Genomic DNA, 26,342 nt, shown 5'->3' with positions numbered 1-26,342 from the left:
CATGTTTGTTGCTGCTCTTTTCACAGTAGCTAAGAGATGGAAGCAACCTTAAGTGTCCCCCAAATGATGAGTGGTTGACAAAAATGTGGTATATTTACACAATGGCATTCTATTCAGCAGTAAAGAAAGATGAAATAATGAAATTTGCAGGTAAATGGGTAGATCTAGAAACTGTTATACTAAGTGAAGTAACACAGACTCAGAAAAACAAATGATGTATGTTCTCCCACATATGTGGATCCTAGCACCAACTCCTGTTAAATTTCATGTCCTTTTAATAAGATGATGCTGTAGAGCAGTGCATGAGATTACTACCATCATCATGATTTCAGCTGAGCCTGATTGCTAAACATTGTCACAGCTGGGCTTATTGATGGTTGTGCTTATTCATTAAGGAGGGCCGAGCACAGTCATTGGACCTTCACTGGATTATCCAGCCACTCTTCCCAGTCAGCTGTATGTAATTTGGCCCTAATCACACATGGCCTCCTGGATTTGGGGAGGGCTAAAGTACACAATCTGGAGAAGGCTAGGAAGAGAAGGCATGATCCATGCTGGGTAAAGGCTTTCTGGTGTGCATACCCTCAGGTCATCCATACACCTCAGCAACCCCTGAGGTGTTATCTCCATAAGCAAGCTCAGTAAATTCATTGGTTCCCCAGTAAAACTTTAATCAAACATTGGCTTGACACTAGAACCTTAAAAGGGAATAAGCATTGCTTAGTATCCCCAGAAAAAGAATTCTTACAACAGATGGAAAATTTATTTGTTAATGCTATTATGTCTCATAATTATTAAAAAAAAAAAAAGAAAGAAAGAAAATGAGAATGTAAAAGATAGGGTATGGGAATGGAGATATTTTCCAAAATAGAAAAAAAAATGAGAAAGCTTAAGCAAGTGATGAAGGTCTGTGTAGGTTTGTTATGATATATAGAGGATGAGGTCCATCTCATTCATGCTTCCAAGTGAAGTCATTCTCGAGTCCAGCCTTGGCAGACAAAAGAAAAATGAGGAGGAACCCAATAGAGGGATGTTTTTGGAAGCCCTTGTCAAGAAATTCCAATGGACTCTTATATGAACATTTGAAATTTGCCCTGTTCTGATTTTTCTCTGGTTCCTTGTCTAGAACTTGTAATTATAATTTTTTGTTGTATGAATTTTCCCAATAAGTACTTACCACTTGACATGAAAGAATTGTGAATTTTCCCAATATGTACTTACCTCCTTGACAAGGAGACATGAAAGAAATTCCTGCCTCTAAATTGATGGCATCCATATACCAAAGTGATGAGAACGGGAGGTAGAAATTGGCTAGGCAGGTTAGGGTAAAAAGACTCCAAAGAAAAGTAGCCAGTTTCTTGGCTAAAAGTCAAAATGTCCTTGGGCCTCTTAGCAACATACTCTGTTCCAAAGGCCAAAAATGTCAAAAGTATTTGGGAGCTTGTATCTAATCCTTAAAAGGTTTTAGGGTTACTTCTTCAGAGGGGGGAATGTTAGTGTAGCTAAAAGCCTTATAAAGAAATAAATAAAAGAAGGAGTACATGAAGTTATCAGAAAGATGTGATAGGGAGGTATGGGAGGAGTTGGAGGGGAGGGAGTGGCCATGGATTTGATCAAAATATTTTATATGCATGTATCAAATTCTCAATAATTTATTTAAAACAAAAAACAAATAGGCAAGCTCTGTCTTGGCCGTGCTGTCAAATATTTTCACATATTCTCATTCCCATTCTCTTGGTTATCTATTGTCATTTGAGGAAAGAGACCATGCCTGCCAATATTAAGCCTTGTTTTAGTGTTGCTGATACTGAGCGTTCTTCTTCTTCTTTTTCCTCTTCCTCTTCCTCCTTCTTCTCCTCTTCTTCCTCCTCTTCTTCCTCCTCCTCCTTTTCTTTTGAGACACTGGTCATGCTATGAGTTTCAGGCTGCCTTGGAACTTATAGTATAGCTCACACTGACCTCAAACTCACTGTCCTCCTACCTAAGTTCCCCAAAGTACTGGCATTGCAGGCCTGTGCCACCATGCTCCGTTCTTCCTGGAACTGTAAGTGGTATGGTCCTTTACACCTGGAGTATTCCTCTTTTTCTTAATAGGAACCACCAAGCTTTCAAGAAATCCAAGACTTTAACTCAGGTAGGCAAATCTAAGAGATAACCTCTTACCAGGAAGTTTTTAGAGAAGTCAGAACCTATTATTAAAGGTGTGGTATCTTAGGATCAATTGTTTCTTAAGTACAGGACCAGCTGCATCTGAAAAGTATAATTTATGAGATGCATTCCATCTTATTTATCTTACAATATCAGGCATATATAAAACTTAGGTAAATGAATGTAGAATGTAAAGAGGAACAAGAAGAGGCCATAGATCCAGACTCCTACACAAGTCTCTTTTTAAAAAACCCACCAACACTCAGAAGCTCTTGGGAGAATTGGAATTTGCTAGTACAGGTTTGCTTAGTCAAAGCCAGAGGAATTTGAGCCTGGAGGGGACATAGTCGAGTCCCATTTTTCCAATATTCCACAAGGGAACTTGCTAAGAACGAGATAGAGATTTGCATTCCAATTAGGAGAAGTAAACTTCTGAGTCATTAATTATAATTTTTTTCTTGCTATGTTGTGATATGAAGGCTCTGGAGCTTCCATGATGGACAAATCCAGACATGGTGGTGTGGCTGCAATCATGGATCTTAGGGTTCAAAAATTCTGGCCCAGTTTAACATGTTAGGTGGACAGGGAACTTTTCTATAAAGCACTGGCATTTGAGCAGAGATCCAAAGGTTGAGTAGGGGAGGAGGGTGAGGTGTACCAGGCAGAAGGGAACAGCTTGTGCAGAATCCCTGTGGCAGAAAGGACAAGGTGCTTTGAATCAAAGAAGACTAGGATATGGAATATGAGCCACACTGGTGTTCCAATTTCTGTGTTGCTGAAGCAGCTGAATAGTGATGCCATTCATAGAGCCTGAAGCCCAGGAGATGTCTAAGTATGGGAGGAGAACTATGAGTGCTGTCTCTAAGAGAGCCATGGGCATGCTGGGCAGGGCTCTGGGTTGAATTCTCTGCTGTAATCCAGGACTGTGTTCATTAACCCTGAATCATCCTGCAATTCTCTTACTAGGGACTAAAGGCTAGATATTACAAAATATTGACATTGATAACAAAAGTGTGTGGTTAAATTTTTAGAATTTAACACGTTGTTTCCAAGCATTAGATCCAGGAAGCCGTGGGCTCGGTTCCCACACAGACATGCTCAATGTACCCTGTGTGGAAAGACATGACTAATGTGAAATGCCCTGTGTGAACGTCAGGAAGACCTAGTCATGAGACTCACTGGCTCAGGTCTGCAAAGGCACCCAGAAAACAGAGAGGTGAAGGGAAGACTGATGCATGCCTGGCCAGACCAGAGCTGGCACCGAGGCACTGATGTAGATACCTCTGAGAGGAAAAGAAGGAAGTCATCCAAGGCAAATGCGGTGCAGGAAATGAACCAACTGAATATATAAAAGGGATAGAAGAAATGTTCACGTATGCAAGCACCTGTTTTAAAAGTAATCACAGGTACCCCAAGTTAGGCTGAAATAAGGAGTGGTTTGCTCCCTCCACTTGCTCCTCTGCTGGTCTGGTTACTGGGAAGGAAAGCTTTTTCTCCAAGCTCTTCCTCTTGTCTCAGGCATTCACCTGTGAGTCAGTCTAGGCAAGGTCAGTAAATGGAAACAGAAGGGCAGGAATGTGCTCCCTTGGCTCCTGAGACCTCAGCCAGGGAAACAGGAAGCAGAGTGTTTTTATGGCCTGCACACTTTTATTCCTATTACGTGTGTGCAGAGCCCCAAGAGAAAAATGCAATTTGGTAGTGAGCTGATAACCACATTCATGAAGCATTGGTCCAAGAATGGTAAAAATCCAAACAATGCTAGGGGAAGGGAGAAGGGGGAGAGCAGAGCAAAACAGAACACAATTACCATTGTAAATGAGGGGCTGTGATGAAATTCCAGTTAATGTCTAACTAAAAAGTTGACACAAAATACCTTATGAAGAAATAATTTTTATGCTTTAAAAGCCTAGCAACTACTGTAAAACTATCAATTAAGTGTTTGAAGTCTTATTTAAAATGTACTTTATTGCTGGGTGTGGTTGTGCAGGCCTTTAATCCCACCTTTTGAGTTTAAGGCCAGCCTGGGTTACAGTATGAGACTATCTTTAAGAAAAAGAAAGAGAAAGGAAGGAAGGAATGAAGGGAGGAAGGGAGGGAGGGAGGGAAGGCAGGAAGGAGGGAGGGAAGGAGGGAAGAAAGGTTTAAACATTAACACAGAAAACCCTAGTTTGCCTGGTTTGGTAGGATTAGAAGGTTATGGGGACAAGTTGCCCTGGGCATATCCAGTACTGTGGACTGGGACAGAAACAGTGGCCTAACAGGCTGTAGGGAGACAGTTCTGTTGCAGTTGTTGGGACTCCTGACTGGCCACTGCTTGCCGAAGTGTCTTTCTGAAGTCCTGTCATGTTTGTTTCTCAACGTACTGGGGTCTGGGTATCAGGACACTAACTCTGAGTATTCAAGGACATAAAGATGAGCCAGAATCCCCTTAGGCATGTCTCCTGCATCTGTTTCTACACACACCTTTAGTTAAACTCACTGGAACAATGCATTATCAAGATCTTTAACAAGCTGACATTGCTTTTCCTAAGCAATAAAGAGTCTCCAAACTTCTGATTTCAAAAAATGACATATAAGCGTTTATTGTCCCTGCCTACCCTGTCTCTGCCAGTTACTTATTCCTAGTTTAGTGTACAGGAATACTATCACACCAGTGACATGTCAACCCTGTTTCTCCCTGACTTGCCTTCTTTTCATCTGTTCTGCATGATTAAGCAATGTGTTGATTTTCTGGGTAATGACACTATAAAAGTGTCTGCAGGTCAGATTCTGCTTAATTCAGAGGCTCCTACCCTCATGGGAGACAGTCACCCACTGGACACCCCAGCCCTCCCAGGTGTCACTTTCATGAGCGACCAGAGGTGGAGCCTCTGCACTGTGAGACTGAGGAAGGTGCTTCTCAGAGATGGCGAAAGACTATGCAGGGAGGAGAGCTCAGTCCCCAGGGGGACACCGTGCTTAGCAAAGGCAGCACCACCACACTAGAGGGAAAGATGACTTCCTGTAGCTGATGCAGGACTCGGGGTGAACACCCCACTTGGTGAATGTGCCCAAGAACTAGTACGGGTTTTTCTTGAAGAATTACTTGAAATGAATGTTATTTTGCACATTTATATACAATACACAGTCACCATTTCTGGGGAAGGCAAAGGGTGATTCATTAAAATGCAGTCTGACGAGACAGGAGAACTCTGCATGAATGTTGAAATGAACTTTGAAAGTACCTGTGATCTTGGCCCCAAAGCCAAAAAGTGATTTGAAACGAATTTTAGCACCCGCGTAGACTGACGTGTAGAGCCCTCAAACCCCAAGCCACGCACCGCTCACAGGTGACCCGGATGCGCTCCTCGCTAGATGCCTGCTGCTCATCCTCCTTCTCCCGGAAGTGCTCCTGCACACACTGCTCTTCGAACTCATGCAATTTCTTCAGCTCCTCGTCGCTGAGGAACAGCTCTGTGTGCAGCAAAAAAAGTTGGCCAGCTCGAGAACGAGAACAACTTTCAGTTGTGCCCTTGAGATTTTTATGGTCTGACTTAAGGCGCCCTCCTACAGCGCTCCTCACTACTCCAAGGAGTTATTACCCTCCCTCCCTCCCCAGAAAAGAAAGACTGTCTCAGGAAGCATTCTGCCTTCTATTGGAGCAAAATGGGTGGGTCACCTTTTAATACAAAAGCCAAAAATGAATAGCAGCTATTGGGACGGCAAAAGCACGTAATAGTTGCCAGAACACCTTTTGCATGTTATTGAATGAGTAGTCAGGTATATATGGCATTATTTTCTTATCCTCTTTAGATGCAACAAGTTAATGCATTTTCTAATGAGCGTTGAATGCATATAGAAGTGTATAAGGAAGAGATACTTTTGAGAACTCTCAACTTCTGGTCTCCCTGAATTGACTTTAAGCAATATTGATTATTTACAAATGAACAAAGCTCGAATAACCAGAAAACGTTCTGAAAAGCTCAGCAGTTGGAATTTTGTGTTTTCCACATCAGTATTTTGGTGACGATTTTATGAACGAGTCTAATTTGGAACCCTATTTTGAAATTACGCCGAAAACAGAAGCAAGAAGTCCAGAACGTACTCAACCCACGATCTCGTTCCTCCTGGTCCCTTTCTCTTTTTTTTCTGCAGCGACCACTGAGACACATGATGATTATATAGATATGGCTTAAAATGATCATCGGTGGAGGCAGGACAGGTCTGTCATGAAATGTCATAATCAGCTGATATCGCTGGAACTTCCACACTTGGTTGGATATAGACTTTACTTCAAAGAAGGTATTGCTTTAAAAAAAGACATTTTTACAGTTATATTACTTTTTATTGTGATTTCATAGCAATCAGTTACACATGTTTAAATAAAAGTACACAATGAAATGGCCTTTGGTACAGTCCAGTCGAGGTCAGCTCTTTGATTACTCTTCTGGCTTATCCATTATTGTGGTTTATCTATGCTCAAAGACACTTTATTCATATAAATATGAAGTCTTTGAAATATGTTTTAGTATGCACAACTTTCTTGAAAATCTATACCATGCTCTACTTATGTGCTCAGGGAATTTTATTTCCTGTAATGTAAAAGCATGAACGTTTCAATTTAGCATATTAAAGAGTTAAAACTTTCAATTAAACAACTTAGATGATCACTTTTATTCTTTGCAATTGAATTAATTATTGAGCTTGATTGAAGATGTACTATTCTAAATGTGGGTATATACAATCTGTCATATTTTACCTTCCAACAGGAGACAGTAAGTATGCAGCTGCATGTCTACTAGTGATAAGGCTTTAGAAAAGCCTGTTGTTTCTAAATCATAGTCTTCTTATTCCTCAAGCCGGAAGTTGGAACCAGGCTCTCTCCAGTGCCCCATCTTCTATGACTTTACGTTTCTAGGAAGAATTTTTCTTCCTTGTATTTTTCACTTCAGAAGCTTTTTTGTTTTCTGAGACAGGGTCTCATAAGCCAAGCTGGCCTTGAACTTGCTATGTAGCTGAGGATGACCTTGAACTCCTTCCTGATCCTCCTACCTCCACTTCTCCAAGCCCATTTTAGAAGCTAATGTATATATAATATATATATTTTTAAATATTTTATTTTTATTTTATGTGTATGAGTGTTTTGCCTGCATGTATGTAAGTGCACCATGTGCATGCAGTGCCTGAGGCCAGAAGAGGGCATCAGATCCCCTGGAATTGGAGTTAAGGATGGGTGTTAGCCACAATGTGGGTGCTGGGACCCAAACACTGGCCCTCTGGAAGAGCAGCCAATGCTCATGGCTGTAACTGCTGAGCCATCACTCCAGCCCTGAAGCTAAAATATATTTTTCAACATTTATTAAGCATTGTCAATATACTCAGTGCATGCCAAGTGGGCAAGTTTTATAAGAAACTTGATTCAATAATTTAAGCCACTTTATCTATTGCTCTAAATGATAAGATATGATAGCTTTTATATTAAATCCTAACAGCTTGTGACATTAGTACTGCTTTGGGTGCCTCTGGTAGTAAATGAAAAATATAACGCATTCAAATCTTCTTTACCTCAGGAGACTTCTGCCTCAGAAAATATTTTCATTAGATTAAAATATGTACAGTGTTAAAATACTAACCAAGATAAATTTAAATGTATTTAAGTGTCAACTCTTGGTTTATGACTACATTAAGACTGATTGAGGTTGAGCAAAAAGACAGAAAAAATCCATTTAAAAGCTCTAGTGAAGTCTGAAAATGCATGGTAGGTGGCACTGAAGCTTTCTGGGATTAAACTGGAAATCTATAGCACAATGAACAATAGCCATGTAATCATCAGTCATTACACGTACTTGAAAACAGCAATCAGTAGGTTAACCAGCAGGATATTGGCCACCAGGAGGTAGCAGGCCATGAGGGCAGGTGTGAGCCAGGCACCAGGAATGCAGGGAGGGAGCCTCTTGCCATCTTCATCATAGAGATTTTCGCCACAAGGAGCTGAAAGAAAAGCTTGTCTTTGGGGCTTGTTTTGTACATATAGTGAAAAGAATAAATACCTGTTAACTGTGTTTTAATTCACTGATTTCTTTTGTAAGTGTATACATTTGTGTTTGTGTGTGCACATTTGCATGTACCTGTAGAAGCCAGGGGTCAACACTGAGTATCTTCCTCAATTGTTCTTTGCCTCAGTTTGGGGGGACAAGGTTTCTCAGTGAACCCAGACCTTGCTGCTTTGGCTAGACTAGAGATAGTAAACCCCAGGTCTTCCTGTCTCCACCTCCCCAGAGCTGGGATCACAGGTATGTGCTGCTGTAGCTGGCTTTCACCTAGGTTCTGGGGATTGACCTCAGGTCCTCATGCTTGCTTGTTCTGACTGACCCATCTCCCTAGCCCAGTCCGTTTTGTTGAGACAAATTCTTTTTTAAAAAAATATTTTATTTTATTTTATTTTATGTGAATGAGTGTATTGCCTGCATGTAGGTAAGTGCACCCGTGTCGGGCAATGCCCACGGAGGACAGAAGAGGCCATTGGATCCCCTGGAACTGGAGTTATGGACAGTTGTTAGCTGCCATGTGGGTGCTGGGATTCAAACCCGGGTCTTCTGCAAGAACAACCAGTGTTCTTAACTAATGAACCATTTCTCCAGCCCCAGAGACAAATTCTTACTATGTAGCCCAGGCTGGCCTCAAACTTGAAAACCTTCTGCTTCAGCTTCCCAGGTGCTGGGATTATACGAATAGACTGCCACACTTGAATCTAATATAACTTTTGTATTTCATAAACAATAATTTTCTAAGTGAAAAATACCAAATAATACAAAGGTTATAAAACTCATATTTTCATTCTGAGATGGTCATAGTTAGCTTGGTCATATATGTAAACATTTTCTATTTCCATACCACTTTTTTTCAAATTTAGAAACTAGAAGTTTTGCAACAATGGTGACAGAATGCACAAGACCCCTCCTCACTTAATCAGACAAAACCCAGCATAGAACTTGGGAAATGGGCAACCTTAGCCAGGGAAAGATTGCCAATCGATTACTGCAGGGTGAGTGAGAGTTAATTTTCTTTAAGGGAGTGATTCTAGATAGGCTGCCCAGGCTCCAGTGGGTGAACTTGCACCAAGGGACATCTGGGTACAAATGCTTGACCAGATAGGCCTTAATATATATGGCAGAATGCATGAAATTCAGTGGAGGGGGGCATGGTGGTGCAGGTGGGGAAGGGTTATGGGGTATAGATGGGGGAGGGGTCTAAATTTGATTAAGATCTATTATATGAAATGCACAAAAACAAAAAATATATACATAAAAAAGAACTAGAAGTTTGGGGTTTTGTTTGTTTTGATAGTGTTGGGGAATGAACTTAGGGTCTGGCCTTGCACATGCTAGGCAGGCACTCTATAACTGAATCACATCCCCAATCCCACATATTCAAGTTCTTAATTATTAAACAGACAAATCTACCATTATTATGTCTTTCATTCCTTTTGGAGGGGGAAGTGTGTTTGAGACAGGGTTTCCCTGTAGTTCCAGCTGGCCTGGAACTTGCTATATAGAACAGGCTGGCCTTCAACTCTCACAGAGATCTGCCTGCCTCTGCCTCCTGAGTGCTGGTATTAAAGGCATGCACCACCATACCCAGCGACAAATCTACTGTTATGGTGTCTTTCTATACTGTCTATTAGAAACTTAAAAAAAAGCACTACTGGGCTGGGGACATAGCTCAGTGGGTAAAGGCACTTGCCACCAAGCCTGATGACCTGAGTTTGATCCCTGGACCCTATGTAGTAGGAGAGAACTGACTTTCCCAAGTTGTCCTCTAACCCCCACACACACACACACACACACACACGCACACGCACACGCACACACACACAGGCACACACACAGGCAAATAAATAATTTTTTTAAAAAAGAGAAACTTGTCCTGTCTTCTGTTTACCTTCAGCTTATGCCCCTTCTTGTTTTCTTGGTTGTATTTGTACATTAACTTTGAAAACAATTTTGTTTTGAAATGTGGGGATGGGATCCCCGCCACCTTCTCAGATCAACTGTTATAGGATCATGTTTGAAACATGCTTTTCTCCCTCTGCTCGCTTGTAATGCCACTTTTATTATAGGAAACAAGTTTCCCAAAGTGGGGGAAAATAGGAAGAGCCAGTGTTGAATTGGATCTTGTTGAATGTTGAATTTATTGTCTGCTTACTTTGTACTTGCAGTTTAAAAAGTATGGACAGAAGAAAACCAGTATATGAAAACATGATGAGACTCAGTAATCAGCTAAGGGAAGGATTATTTAATAAAACATTTCATGAACTCAAACGACCAATTCCATGTAAACTTACGGTTAATTTCCATGGCGTAGACTATGCAATGATTGGGTAACAGGAGGCACGTTTTGTTTTCATTTGTGGCAGGAGGGGAGGGAAGAAACCAGACAGTAGTTGAGAGGACATAAAATGAATGACTTAATAACGCAAGCATTGCTTTGCTGCTAAGAGATGCAGAGACTTCAACTTTGAGAACTGCAGACCGATGCTTGGAAGAGTGCTCTGCTTAGAATAATTGTACCTATTATTAATTCTGGGAAATGCATTTCATGAATATTTATCTTGCCATATGTCTATAAGCAACAGCAAAAGCTCACAAGTTTAAACACTGTGAAAAGACATGATGTTACTGGCAGATGATCATTTTAACTTTCTGGTTGAACCATTCCTCATATTCTATCACCAACAACTTGTCAGCACAAATAGACACAAAGTTATCTTGTAACAGTCAGATGAAGAACTGAAAAACTACATTTAATGGTGTTACTAGAAAAAGTATAGTCTTTTGCTTACCTCTATAGACTCTCATTACCCAGGTTAATAAAAAAAATGGATTAATAGAAATATTACAACTATGTCTAGAGTCCAGAAACTTGGTTTTTTAAAAAATAATATATGTTGCCAGGTGTGGTGGTGCACGCCCTTAATCCCAGCACTCGGGAGGCAGAGGCAGATGGATCTCTGTGAGTTCAAGGCCAGCCTGGTCTACATAGTGAGTTCCAGGCCACCTTGGGCTACAGGGAGACCCTGTGTCAAAAAAAAAAAGACCACTCTCACCTGCCACCTCCATACCACCCCCATTAACCTCCACTCCCCACAAATCTCTCCCTCATATTCATGACTACTCATTTTGCTTTGTGACCAACTGAGATTAACCAGGGTTGTCTGTGTGACCGTGAGTTTGGAGCTATCTGTTGGAGCCTAGTGAATACAGCAGTGGATACACAACTAAAGACCATGGTTCCTCCTCTTCCAGAGTCTATCAATAGCTGACAATTCAGAGGTAAAGAATTGGTCCTGTGAATTCCTTCCTCTTCCTTGACTTCTTGTCGACAGGGTGGGCCTTCTGTGGTTCTGATACAGGTAACCACAGTTGTTGCAGGCTAATAATTGCAAAGCTGTATTAAGTCTAGAAAATGGCATTTCACAGCCCTTCTTCCTATCTATGGCTCTTACAAGCTTCCAAACCCCCTTTCGAAATTTTCCATGAACTTCAGAGGGGGTGGTAAAATTAACCAAAAGAAAATCCAAATTAATAAAATTAGAGATGATAAAGGAAATCCAAAAACTTTAAAAAAAATGTGTACTTATGTATGTTTACCATAGAGATCCTTACATATACATGTTTATTGTAGCATGAGTCATGATAAGAGCTAAGACATGGAACCAACATAGGTGTCTATCAATAGATGAATGCATAAAGGAAATGTAGTACGTACATAATGGAATTTTATTTACCCATAAAGAAGAATGAAATTGTGTCATTTGTAAGAGATGGTTAAAATTCAAGATCATGTTAAGTGAAACAAGGCAAGCTCAGATAGACAAATATGCATGTTTTTATCTCATATGGGCAAGCTAGGTAGATGTACATATATGTGTATATACAATGACGGGAGGGGATGAAAGATGTAATGCAGAGAAAACAAAATATCTTTTCTCTCATGCAGAATCGTGATCAAATATATACATATTAAAAAGCATATACACACACATTAAATATGCACACATATATGATATGAACACAGAAAGGGGACTGTTTGGAGAAGGAAAGGGAACAGTAAGAGAGGGGAATGAGGAACAGGGAGGATAGTGAGGGGCAAATAAGAGCACGGTGTAATGATGCGTGTGCATCAAAATGTCATAATGAAACCCATTAATTTGTATGGTAACTAAAAAAGTTAAGAGAAAAAATATGGAAAATGTAAATATATGTTATATGCTTTTGAAACCAAATTAGACTTTGATTTACAAAGCTATAACCAGTGATATTTGTGATATTTGTAATAACCACAAACTTTGTGATATTTGTAGTAATGCCGTGTTCAGAATCACCTTATAAAAGCTAAAAAGAAGACGCCTGTTTAACCCAGTAGCAGTAGATGTATTGACAACCTTGTGTTTCACGTGAGAGGAGGGTGTTTCAGACCCTCCATTCTCGAAGGGTAGAATCTTGAGGAAGCAGAAATGTTATTGGATTTGGGGCTTTGTGATAAAGCATAGCCCACAGATGAAAATGTGGTGTGTGAAAATGGGACTGAAGCGCCTTATTCACTGGAGACCCGATGGTCCTGGTGAATTGTCTTGTGAATATCTGAACTTCACACCTCACAACCTGGGAGACACTACCACCTACCAGCCCTGCCTGCAGAGGGGCTAGGTCTTAGAGTCCAGGCTAGCTTGCAGCCTACTAATTCCCACGTTATTGTTGAGAATAAAAAAAAAATAGTACTCCTGTATGCATGTATCACATAATCACCTTGTACCCCATGAATATGTAAAACTATGTCAGTTAAGAAGAATAAGTGAATAAAATTTTAAAAAGAGCACCAGTAGTGAAGAAGAAATGGAGAGTAAGTGGGAAATGGACTGTCATGGTTTGAAGAAGAGGGCCAGGCGAGGTACCCACTGGGTCTGCTGCTTCCTGCTGCTGGAATAACAGGACTGGCTTTCTCCTGGGGTGGGAAGATATTAGGGTTGAAGATGAATTAGGATATTGGCCCTGAGGCTGCATCATGTGATGCAGTGTCTGCCAGCTCTAGCTCAAGAGAAGTGAGACTCAGAATACCAGTGAATGGTTTCCAGAGAATAACAAACGACCGATACCTCAAAATCTACATTTCACAATCTCTACTTATTTCTTCTTAAAGTAATTCAGTGCCTGTGACAGAATAAAAAGTACTTCCAAATTAATACATGCTCTTTCATTAATTTGGAACTGATCATCTGCCTTGGAAGCAAGGAAGAGAGTCTTACTATGAATTCTAGTCTTACGGTCTATCGGGTCTGCAAACACCTCTCCATAGATCATCCAGTAAGGCATGTAGAAGATGTTTCGAGCCAGTTTCCAAGAAGGTTTCTCCTCTGGGTGCAAGATGGCTTGGCGAGCTACTCCAAAACTCATCAGCACCACCAGCATGATGACCACGAAGTACAGCATGTCAATCATCTGAGAAGGAAGAGCACAAGTCACTGTCAATACTCGAGGGCCAAGTTCTTACCAGCTCATTGTACTGCCCTCTTCAAAGATGTCACCTTACTGACTTATGGATGAGGAAAGCCTGTGTCCCTCCTTTTCTTCTCATCCACAGGCTAATAGCTTTTTACTCCCCATGCAATGCATGTGTGTTATTGTAGACACTGCTACCCTGATCCTTCTTGCTTTTCATTTATGGCCCATTGTTGCTATAGTTTGGATCTAGAATGTGCCTAACCAAAGACCATGTGTTGCAGGTTTAGTTTCCAAGGTGACACTATTGGGTCTGCAGGATGGGGTGGAATCTTTGAGAAAAGGGGCTTTGTAGGAGGTTCTTGAGTCATCAGGTTGGAGGTTGGACCCCGCCCCCTTCCTCTCTCTTTCCCATCTGCTGTCTGCCTTTCGCTCTGTGTTTGCTTCCCATATTCCCCTACCATTAACTGCTTCCTTGCCACAGACCCAAAGCACAGACCAGCCAACCATGACTACAACCCCTAAAATCGTGAGCCCAAATAAATGTTTTCTTTTATAAGTTATATTTTGTTATAGTGACAAAAAGCTGATTGATACATCCAGAAACAGACACTCCTTTTCTGTCTATAATTACAGATAGTAAAAGAGAAGAAATCAGAAAATATGGGCATTTTTAACATAAAATAAGAAATAAGAGCAAGGGTAGGATATCTCCTGAAAATTAAATGATACTGAGTGTATACACTAATATTCATTGCACAAATGCAAAATGGTTCATGCTCTGGATGCTAAACTGGTTCAATTTCTGTTTTCTTTTTTCATTCTTTGTTTTCTTTTTGTGATGCTAAGGATCAACCCAGGGCCTCATGAATGCTAGGCAAGCACCCTACTAGCTGAAATAATCCCCCAGCCCCAAACTTTTGAACAACAAATGTCCTGAGGATGAGGGCCCTTACTGGTATTAACTAAACCATATGCTCTGTAGTTCAAATAACTGGTTATTCCTTTAGTTTCCTTTCTTCTGGGACTAGTTCTGGCACTGAGGCTGTTTTAGTAATGTAGGGAAGGCCGGCTGGTTAGGGTTAATTTCACATTCTGTGACCTGTGCTGGACCAAATGTCACCATGGATTTATCTTGGACTAGTCACACAAGTACCTGTGTCTATCATCCCAGGCCAGGGCACATGAGCCAAAAATTGTCAGGATACAGGTAGGAGCATTGGGCCCCTTTGTCTCTGGCTTCTGCCAAAGGTTAGGAAGATATCAATCAGATTTTTACTATGAAAACCTTTTGAACTGGATGCAGCTTCATAAAACATGAAATCCAGACCCCTGTGTTAAAGATGCCCATGACATTTCCAGCCACCAAGATACAGAGTTAAATATGTTGATATAAAATTTTTGCTATTAGAGTCTTATTTCATCAAAGAACTTAAGCTCTCTTGTGTCCTGGTAAGATGAAACAAGTTTTTACAAAAGAGGAGGATATTTTCTTTTATCTTACTATCAAAATATAATCAGGAACAAATCAGAACAAACTTGATAAATGAAAGTAGTTAGTCATTTATAGATTAAATATGTTATGGAGAAGGAAGAAGGTATGTGCTGAGTCTCTGTACATAATGAGAGATAAATACATATGTAAGTAGGGGTATATATGGAATAGCCTTCAAATCGTGGTTTCCTGTTGAAGTTTACTAGGCTGTCAACATGCAGGACAACTGTTATTGTTAAGAAATCAGCTGCAAAGGAAAGACCAAATGAAATCAAAGGAAGCCACACCCCAGTCTGGTCTGGTACCCTAATCCAAGCCAAAATATCTGACTACTCACAGGAGGGGTTACTAACCATCTTTCCAATCATCATCACATAGGGGCCAAGATATTTGTTGACACCGAAGATGTCTAACACACGAATGTACCAGAGGATGATGTCCACACAGTAGATGACCCTGCCATAGCCCATGTATGGCTGGTTCTGGAGGCGGAGGATTGCTCCCACCATGAACATGGAAATGGCCACGAGGTCTGTGATGTTCCAGTACTCCTGAAGCCAGACTTTAATTTTCTGGCTGAGTTTGCCTGGTTCTGACATGAGGATCTGAAAACAAACCCCAAAGAACAATAAAGAGGCTCCTATTGGGATCCTTGTCTTCATTAGAATCTTGGAAAGATAAGGGTGGTGGAACATTCCAGGGCATCTGGTCCCCTTCCTGCTCAAGATCTCTAAACATTATTTTTTTTCAGGCAAAGGGAGATATCTAGAAAGGGAAATTCCATGGAATCTTCTGTATCCTTAGATCCAGGGTTTCGTAGACTCTCAGGAAATGCCTTCCAAATTATCTCCTTCTGACTGTAATTAAAGCAGCTGCCTTTTGATTTCCTTTCTAACTATCTGGATGCATGCCTATTGGCTCAGATTCCAGAATTATAAAGGAGGAGAATTCTAGAGTGGGAATGAGTCCTATGTTCCCACAGAGGGACAACCCACCTGGTGGAGATGGCTGAACAAGCCTGGAAAACGTGGTCTTGCCAAAATTCCTTTGCAACTTAGATGTGAGAAATCAGGGAAAGTTGAACCAGATTTTTCCCCTGCTTGAGATATTATCCTTTTAAATCACTACTGGTTAAAAGGAGACTTCCACAGGGCAAAATGGAAACCATTCAGTGAGCAACAAGCAGAATCATGCACATGCAGTCTTGACAGGCACAGCAGAGGTGTGGCAGAGGGGGCAAGGCAGCTGCGCCAGGGTTACCCTTTAGCTCTGGAGATCTTTGGTAGATCCCAGAATCCCAGGGCCTATGGGGTGGTGGCTGTCTATCAGCCAACACCAAAGGGTTCACTGTCTTCACAAATCCTGTGCACTGGCTGATGGCTGCCCTCTCTCCCCTATAACTGAGAGGCAGGCCCTGGATCATGGTGGCGGGCCAGTGAGACAGCTAGTGAGTAAAAACATTTGCTGCATAAGCATGGTGACCCAAGTTCAAGCCGTGGAACCCAGATAAAGGTGAAAGGAAAGAATTAACTCTTCTCAAATTATTATCTGACCCCTACATGTGAGCCATGGCACATATGCCCCCCTCCTATATCATGGATACCCAATAATAATAAATAAAATGTAAAAGATCATAGTGACACTGCAGATGGTAAGGCAATCCTCTTGGGAAGTCTCAGTTGTGGCTTCCATAGAAAGCTGACAGAGCCCAGCTAGAAGGTCATAGAAGAAGGCAGGATGTAGAGTTTTGAATTCAGCACTCTTGTTTGTCTGCCCTCATGAGACTCTCAGCATCAAAGTCATTCTGCCTGGATGAGGTTGCCAGTCATATTGCTTAATTCAATGATACTCAATAGTAATTACAAACTAATAATAATAATATTGGCTCTGTATCAGTTGGTGTAAGATTAGCAACCTGTGCTGTGTGCTTTTCCCATTCAAGTTTATGCTCGGCCTGAATACACATTTCTCTCAACAAGTGAATATAGTGAATTCAAACTCATGGATGACAGCAGAAAGCAAAGCACCTGGTCCATATTTCCTCTGCTACCTGTAGAAATTGCCTTCTTGGCTTTCCATTTTAATTGCAAGTTCTCTGTGATATGAGTCACGTGTGAGAGGGTGTCTGTTCTTTTCCAACACTTAGTTTAAAATCTGGGTTTCCGTGTTTGCAGCAGATGCTCTGGACACTACCCAGATTCCCTGGAGCTTTTCACCAAGTGCACAAGCACACCTATCTGCTGCAAGTGCTCTTGTTAGGCCCATACCTGCGCTATTCTGGGAGGCTTGCCCTTGGGCAGTTGGAGCCACCCCTTTGCTGGGTGCCAAACAACTGATGTGGGTATAAAACTCGATTTCCTCCTCTCAGGGTGGATCACTGAGAATACTTCTTCCTGAAGTGTCACCTCATGCAGCACCTTCTGTGGACTCCCTCTCTCCCTCTCATTGACAGCCTTCCTTCCATACACCTCTCGCACAAGAGTCTGGCTATATATGTGCACAGTATGATCCAAAGTCCCCAGTTACAGCAAAGCTGCCATCCATGGACTCTGCATAAGCACCAGGACCTGAGTCTGGAATCCTGGAACACACATAAAAGTTGGACATGATGGTATGTGCCTGTAACCCCAGTGATGAAGGGAGTGGAAGAAGGACTTGCTGGCCAGCCAGTCTATCCAAAGCAGCTAGCTTCAGGTCCAGTAAATGAGCCTGTTCGAATAAGAAGGGGGAGAAGTGATTGAGGAAAGACATCTTGGACACATCCACATGTGCCAGCATGGGCAAGTGCATCCTCCTGGGCAATACCCATACTCATACCCACATACATACAACACACCCACCCACACACACAGTATTTTAACACACACACAGTATTTTAATACAGATGCCATCTCCTATATTCCTCTACTTTTAGTCTCAGATCCCAGAAACAGTCATTTTTTAGCCATGTGCAAAACCTGCTTTATCTTAAGTGTCTGGCAGCATTTGCTATAGCTTTTCCCACACGCTCAAGCCAATTTTTAATATCAAATGTCATTTGTTTTGCTTTGTGTTTTGAATCATGAGTTCAAACTTAGTCGGAAGGAGGTGTATACATCTGAAACAAGTGAGTGGAGCTAACTTGGCATAGTGTTGCCTCACGCGGAAAGTCCCAAGTACTTAACACTTGCATGAAACGTATAATCAAATCTGAATCTGAATTCAGGGGTTAGTTGGGTGGGATAAGCCTTTGGAATAATCACCTCTCGTATTTTCTCTAATGCCAGGCTCATGATGTAGGAGATGACAATCCACTCCTGTGGGGAAGGCCATCCATCCATCCGCACCAGGATAACATAGTTAAACAGCAGCAGGTAGCCCAAGTATGAGATCTGAAGAAGGAAAAGCTGTTGGTTGTGTCTCAGGGAATACCACCGGATGCTTCTTCTACAAGGAATAACTTTTCCTCCCACAATTCTGACTTATTTAGTGGATATCCTCCCTCCCTGCACATCACCAGTGCAGAAAGAAAACTTCAAGATAGGCTGGATGCATTCAGCACTTTAGTACAAGTGGGCCCTGACATTCAGTGTTCTTTCTGAAGATACATTTCTTGGTGAAGCTGTAGAAATTATAACACATGGGAATTTTCAACAGTTTGCTGGTGTGTCTTCTACGTTTTGGGAAAACAAAGGTTATCTATCTTCCTGCTTCACATAACTGCCTCTTGAATCTCTCCACTATGGATGAATGACTGAGAAGTTAGAAGAAAGTTTGGGTGAACGCTCTGCTACGTCCCACAGAGCTAACCTAAGAGCCCCTGGGTTTCCAGTGACTGAGTCTATGATATTCTGTGGCCACAAGAGGTTCTCTATCTTTTTGACAAAGAAAGAAGTAGAGTTGGCGGTGAGTGAGAGGCAAGGCACATGGAGGAGGGGTATGACTAGAGGGAGGTTCTCTGAAGCCTGCTCTCCAGGCTGACATGGTACCAAGTTATCATGTACCAGGTCATGCCTTCCAATACACCATAGCTTGGCACACCTGAAGGCAAGCCAGTTCCATCACAGACGCTCCCTTCTGCTCTTGTTACCAGTGAACCACATTCCCAGAGCAGAGGAGAGCTGGACACCAGAGGGGGTGCAGAGTGACCTGCTACCGCCAAGCATATCAGTTGAGTGAGCACTTTAGAGAAGAAAGATTTTGCTTTGCCTCTCTCTTCTCAGAGTGCTTAGGATCTGGATTCAGCCATGATATAATTTCTATCTAAAATGCTCCCATAGACCCACATGTCCCCAGACTGAGATGCAGCCTTTGACAGCTGGGGCCTAGTAAGAGGTATTAGGTCACTGGGGCTGTGCCTATGAAGGGGACGTTGGAGCTCTCGTCCTTCTTCCCCTTTGCTCCCTGGCTGTGAGGGGGGTGTTTTATTCTGCCACAGAATCCCTGCCATGATGTGCTGCCTTGTCACAGATCCAAAAGCAACTGTCTATGGACTGAAACACCAAAACTATGAACCAAAATAAACCCTTTCTCTCTATAAGTTGATTGGTTTAGGTGCTTTTTAATTCACTAGCCACCTTTGTTTATTTAAAAACAAATGATCTTCCTTAAGTTTGTATTACTAAAAGCATTTAAAAAAACCCTACTTATTAGGAAAATAAAATGTGACTATTTTGCTTCATAAAATGGTATATTTGGGGCTAGGATGGCTATATCTGCATATATAAAATGTATATGACAATATATCTAGATCTAATTTTAGCTAAAGCTCTCAATTAGCCCTAGTTCTGTTTTTACAGTTCATTTTAGTTCAGCGAATCTTTGAACACTTTTCAAAGCTTTTGACATTTTTCTTGACTCCAGTACAGCTCAGAATTCCCAATATGCACAGTGGCAGTTGGCAGGGAGGGCCTTACTGTGTAAAACCAGAACTTGACAATGGGTGCATTATAGAACTCGCAGATCTTCGTTCCAATGGGAATGCTCCTCTGCTTTTTGTGCTCATTCTCCTCGTCCCCCTTCCTTGAGTCAGCATCTGCATTTGCATCCTGGAAAATAGCATAGGACATGGCAGTCAGGCTGCAGATGGGAGGTACAGCCTCCAGCAAAGTCACCTTCAACAAGGGAGAATCCTCAAAGTGTACCCAGTAGCAAGCTTTCTAAATCCATGGTTGGTAAGACAGATTTGAACATTGAAAATGAGAGCCCGGTGACCCTCTGGGGGTCAGGGTGTCACTGACCATGTTCTCCTCTTCTTTGCTTTCTTCATTTTCCTTGGATGTTTGGTATGAGAAGTCATCATATGTACGGAATTCCAAAAACAAGATGGTTGGGGGGAGCAAAATCCCCATGATAACCTACAGATGTTAAAAAACAAATCAAGTTTTAAGCTATGGTACTCCTAGAAAAAATTCCCAGTACTGTTGTCCCTCAGTTCCTCAGTTCCTGGTTACTTTTTGCTGCTGTGACAGAATAACTAAGAAAATAACTTAAGGGAAGAAGGGTTTATATTCATTCCATCATAGTGGGGGGTAGAGTCAATCAGCTCACATACTGGCAGCCAGGAAGAAGGGAGGGAAGGAGGAGAGGGAGAGAGAGGAGAGGGAGAGAGGAGAGAGAGAGAGAGAGAGAGAGAGAGAGAGAGAGAGAAGAGAGGGAGAGAACGAGAACTTGTGTTTGGGCTTCCTCCTTCCCTCCCTTTTTTTTTTATATATATATAAATGTTTGTATCTATGACCCAGTTTAACTTACAAATTATGTACAATAAGATTGTAATAATAAAATAAAATAATTTTAAACATATATTTTAATAAGTATTATTTAAAACTTGTGAATTATTTCCAGACCATGAATAGTCCAGCATAAATGAAATCCCAAAAAGTGAATCCATGGATGAGGAGAGATGTCAGTATTTCTTATACATATGGTAAGAACAATAGGTCACAACTGCATCATGGCAAAACATATGTAGACAACCTGAAAAACATCCTCAAAGCTCCTGTTTGTTTGTTTGTAACTTGCTGGACAATAAAAGTTCTCAGACTTGGTAGGCTTGGTAGCCTGGGTAGTCTGAGTAGCCTGGGTAGCCTTGGTAGCCTGGGTAGCCTTTGTAGCCTTGGTAGCCTGGGTAGCCTGGGTAGCCTTGGTAGCCCTGGTAGCCTTGGTAGCCTGGGTAGACTTGGTGGAGGATGTCCAGTAGCCTGGGTAGCCTGGGTAGCCTTGGTAGCCCTGGTAGCCTTGGTAGCCTGGATAGCCTTGGTAGCCTGGGTAGACTTGGTAGCCTGGGTAGTCCTGGTGGAGGATGTCCAGCGGCTCATAGTAGAAAAGCCTCAGGCCCTGTGGAACATTATCAGTTATATGATTAGCAATATTATCACTAATCATATTTTGGTCATAGATTAACTTGATCTGAGACAATGTATAGAAAGAGCTGCAATTTTTATTGATCTGTGCCATTAATCTATGGGATGGTGCTACCCAAAATTAGGATTGGTCTTCCCTCCTTAGTTAATTGAATCCTTCCTGGTTACTCCCTCACCAACTGTAGACACCTAAACCTGTGGATGCTTATGGTCCATAGATGACACATTATTTGCATATAATCTAGGCACATCCATATGTTTTAAATCATCAGGTTTGGCAGCAGACACCTTTATCCACTGAACCATTTTGCCAGCCCCTAAAAACACAGTTGATGTTATTTTGTCTATTTCAAGAATGTGAATTCCTTGGCTATGGAAGACTGGCTGTATAGTTAAAGATGTAAAGTTAGACCCTTGACACTTGTCAACTTGTCAATCAATAATCAAGGAGCCTGAGTTGTGTTATTCCTGCTCTGATGATCTGTGCTTTTCTGTGATTGATGCCTTGGCAGTAAAAAACAAACAAACAAACAAACAAACAAACAAAAAACAGAATGCCACTGATTTTTTAAAAGAGAAATGGAAATCATTTCTATATCTATAATCCTGACTTTGAAAAGCAAAGTTCTAAAACTAAATTTCAAAGCAAGAAAGTCAGGATGGATGTTTAGCTGAGTGCAAGAGCACTGGCCTAGTGTGGATGAGTCCCTAGGCTTGATCTCCAGCACCATAAAAACCAATCACACAACCAAAGTAAATGCATTGCTAAATTAAAATATAATAATAAATTAACATATGTAAATAAAATATGACACCTTTAGTGAAGGAAACGGAAGGTATTTTATATAAAAAAAAAAAAAACAACACTTCAGTGTAAGTAGACTGTGCATGAAGTGTTCCAAGGCTAAATTTAGTGACTTACAGAACTCCGCTGGGCTCTGCCTAGAGAGCGAAGTGATGGCCTGGCCCACAGAGGGAGAGCCGCTGCCTTTGATCAGCACTTCTCTATGCTCCATCAGTCACTAAAGCATCCCAAAGTTAAATTTGAATCACACTCTTAAATCTTAACTTTTGTGGGTAGTTTTTCTTTTTTCCTAAAATTTAGATTACCCTTCTATTTTCTTGTTAAGGATTATGAATAGTATTTGTTGCTCTGACCCCACAGCCCAGGTGTGCTGGATAGCTTTAGTGTCAACTTGACACATCTGGGTTGAGGGACCCTCAATTGGGGAATTGCCTTCATTGGACTGGCCTGTGGCCATGTCCATGGGGCACCTTCTTGATTGTTGATGTGGGAGGGCCCAGCCCACTGTGGGTGGTGCCACCCCTGGGCAGGTGGGCCTGTGTTGCATAAGAAAGCAGGCTGAGCAGGGGCCAGGGAGCAAGCCAGTAAGCAGTGTTCCTCTATGGCCTGTGCTCCAACTCCTACCACCGGGTTCCTGCCCTGAGTTCCTACCTTGGGCTCCCTCAGTGATGAACTGTGACCCAGGAGATGTAAGATAAAATAAACCCTTTCCTCCCCAAGTTGGTATTGGTCAGAGTATTTTGTCACAGCAACGGAGAAACAAACCAGGACACCAGGCATTCTGTGACTTCTTAGTCATTCATGCAATCTATTTGTTGGAGTCATTTCTCTTCTTTTCTTTGGATTGTGTATATGTTTGTGTGTGTGTTTTTGCATGTGTGCAGGTACACATGTATGTATGGGTGCACATGCACGTGTGTGAGAGCATGTAGAGGCCAGAGGACAACTTCAGCTATCATTCCTCAGGAGCTACCTGCCTAATTTGTTTTTTTGAGACAGGGTTTCTCGCTGGATTGGAGTTTACCAATTAGGCTAGCCTGTCTGGCCAGTAAGCTCCGGGGATCCATGTGTCTCATGTCCCCTGCACTGTGATTATAAACACATGCTACCATGCCTGCCCTTCTTTACATGAGTCCTGGGGATCCAATTCAGGTTGTGTTTGCAGGTCAAGTGCTTTTTTGACTGAGCCATCTCCCCAGCTCTCTCTTCTTCTCAAGTACTTTCTTCTCAGGTCTTACTGACTCTTTGTACTGATCCAGTCTAATGGCCTCTCATTAAGCTACATGGGTTTCATATGGGGCATCATAAAACAAGGGAGTTTACTTCATTAATTTTCTTGAATGGGTATGTCAAAAGCATATAATTATAATTTTAACCTTTGCCTGATTTATTTTGTATTTATTTGGCAGTCCTGGGCATTAAACCTAGGGCATCATGCATCCTCGGCAAATGCTCCACCCCTAAGCTATATCCCTAGACCTGTTTTACAGGGCCTCACTAAGTTGTCCAGGCTAACTTGAACTCACTCTGTAGTCTAGGCAAGCTTTGAACTTGTAGCCTTCCTGCCTTAGCCTCCCAAGCAGCCAGAATTATAGGCTGACTCTTTGCCTGTTTTATATATGTATCTTTTCTTTGTGCATTTATTTTATTTTTTAGTCTTTTTCAATGCTGGGATTGAACCCAGGGCCTCATACATGCTAGGCAAATGCTATACCACTGAACTACATCATCAGCTCTCTTCATATGTTTTAAATAGTTAGACTAGGTAAAGAAACTTTCCAGGTTCCAAACTCCCCTCCAATAGGAACTGAGAAAGTAAAGGTCTTGTTCTGCTGCTTTTATTCTTGGTCTTCCTAAAACTATTTGTTAATATCCAAATTTATGTATAATGTTAATATAACAATTAGTGTAGAATGTAGAATTGGTAGCTATATATATGTGTGTGTGTGTATAAAACTTCATAGCTATAAGAAGTGGAAACTCTTTTGTCAGTCAATTTGCCATATAGGATGAGTGCTCCATCTGAAAATCTGAAATTTGAAATGCTCCAAAATCTAAAACCAGCATGATGCCATAAGTGGAAAATGCCACACCTGTTGTCATATGATGGATTATAGTCAAGATGCAGGCCCCCTAGAATTATCAAATAAAATTTTCCTTCAGGCTGTTCATATAAAATAACTACTAAACAATGAGTTTTGTATTTAGATTTGGATCCCATCCCTAAAATATTATGTCTATGTGAACAGTCCAAAATCCAGAAAAAAAGGAAACACTTTTGACCCTAAGCATTTCAGATAAGGGGGATCCATTGGTTTTTTTTTTCATTATTCTCAGAGTTTTCATAAAATCAATATAATATTACCATTCGATAGTTAGGTTACCACCAAAACAAAATCACTGCTCAAGATAATCTGGTAGTTTTGTAACAACAATTTTTTTCCCTGAAACATTCTCTCATAAGCCTCATGTAATAAAAACATCTCAAGTTAAAACACTATCACACAGTTTCAGAGTCTGAGGGGATTATGGAAATAAAGTGTGGGTCTACGCTTTGATGGCAGTCGGTGGCCTGTGCAGGGTACATGATCAATCATGGTGGGCTTCAGTAGAAAACATAGACTGTAAGCAAGAGCTCTGTAAGCCAGGCACACCTGTTACATGGGGCTTTAGCATCTGACCACCTCAGTTCAGGTCCTGGTCACATGATGACCAGTGAAGAGGCTAGGCAAGCTACCTCATCAACAAGCTTCAGGTTTCTTATTGTAAAACTAAAATTGGTACAGTGTCCCCCACGGAGGGTTTCTTAGGAGATATGTTCTACCACCCCCATGGATCCCTGGAACCACAGATGGTACTGACCACCTACTATGTATTCTGTGCACTCTCCTACATGTCCTGCAGTATTGTCACCTATGCCAGAGCTATTGGTCCTAAACTGTATGCCCCGGTGCTTCCTTTACATTACCACCTTAAGGATGTTAGTAAGGGACATCAAGGTTTCTTGAACTCAAGCACTGTGATGCTGTGACAGTTAATCTGATAACCTATTAGGTGGCCAATGGGTGGGTACAGTACACAACGTGGATATTCTAGGCAAACAGATGATTCATGTTTGGGACAGGATGGGGTAGGATCACATGAGCCTTCACTCCACTACTCAGAACACTGTACAATTTAAAAATTCATGCATAGGGCCTGGGATATAGTTCAGTGGCAAAGCACTTGCCTAACTTGAGGCAGCCTCCTGATCCTCAGAAATCTCAATGAAACATCACAAAACAACTTATGAACTGATTATTTCTTGAATTTTTCCATTTAATATTTCCAGATTGTAGGTGAGTTGGGGTAACTGAAATTCATGCAGGGGTGATGGAGAGGAACCACTGCAATGAGATAAGCCACAGGACCTCAGCCTAGGATCTCTTGAACCTGTGATCACTACCAGTCCAACGGCCGCTAGCACCCACCTTCAGGCCTGGGTTTTTCCTCATTCGAAGCCTTCCCATCCACATGTCGGTTAGCAGCATCTGGCTGCAGGTGTGTGCAATAAAGTCCCGGTGCTTGGCTGCCACAGCCAGCTTGAGGCAGGTGGAATTGCTCCAGTTTTTGAGTTCATAGGTCAGAAGTTTCATGGCGAGCTGCTCATCGTGTTTATAGGACTGGTCTAACAGCTCCACAGCAAGCTGGCCAAAATCCCTGGAGGGGAAAAGATGGCATTGGGAGCGAAACCACAGCGGCAATGAGCTCTTTCTTGGGCATATGCATCCATGGGGGATGTGGGGAGCCACAGGGCACAGAACAGAGAACTGGAAGTGGTTTTAATGTCCTCTAAGATCTCAAGATGTGTCACCAGAGGGTAGGGTAGGGATGGGGCAGCAATAGCAGGTTCTGCAGTCAGTCAGAATAGGGACTGACTGCTCTTCCTGAAAATAGAGCTTCAGATGGATCCTAAACAGGGTCTCAGGCCAAAAGGAGACAAAATTCCTTTCCTCAGGCTATACACAGAGCAGTGAGGCAGAGAGAAAAGACATGATCTGTGGGCCTATAAGTTGTAACAGTGGCTGCCCTTAGGA

At 41.7% G+C, this 26,342-nt stretch overlaps 1 protein-coding gene across 2 annotated transcripts in view; it reads right to left on the bottom strand.

Annotated features, from left to right (window-relative positions):
• Trpm1 (transient receptor potential cation channel subfamily M member 1) overlaps positions 1-26,342 on the bottom strand; it is a 133,922-nt gene that overhangs the window by 18,276 nt on the left and 89,304 nt on the right. Inside the window, exons 17-26 of one of the 2 annotated variants that reach the window (XM_008850607.1) lie at positions 25,737-25,965; positions 20,340-20,456; positions 20,016-20,147; positions 18,363-18,491; positions 15,474-15,725; positions 13,433-13,625; positions 10,472-10,492; positions 7,974-8,118; positions 6,233-6,435; positions 5,469-5,601 (exon numbers count right to left, since the gene is read on the bottom strand). In XM_008850607.1, the coding sequence (XP_008848829.1) occupies positions 5,469-5,601; positions 6,233-6,435; positions 7,974-8,118; positions 10,472-10,492; positions 13,433-13,625; positions 15,474-15,725; positions 18,363-18,491; positions 20,016-20,147; positions 20,340-20,456; positions 25,737-25,965 (1,554 nt within the window). The remainder of the gene's footprint in view (positions 1-5,468; positions 5,602-6,232; positions 6,436-7,973; positions 8,119-10,471; positions 10,493-13,432; positions 13,626-15,473; positions 15,726-18,362; positions 18,492-20,015; positions 20,148-20,339; positions 20,457-25,736; positions 25,966-26,342) is intronic. The other variant, XM_008850606.1, reaches the window with a different exon arrangement.

Source organism: Nannospalax galili, unplaced genomic scaffold (assembly GCF_000622305.1).
Source record: "Nannospalax galili isolate Female #2095 unplaced genomic scaffold, S.galili_v1.0 scaffold685, whole genome shotgun sequence".
Lineage (NCBI taxonomy): Eukaryota > Metazoa > Chordata > Mammalia > Rodentia > Spalacidae > Nannospalax > Nannospalax galili.
This window is presented reverse-complemented; position numbering and strand designations above follow the sequence as displayed.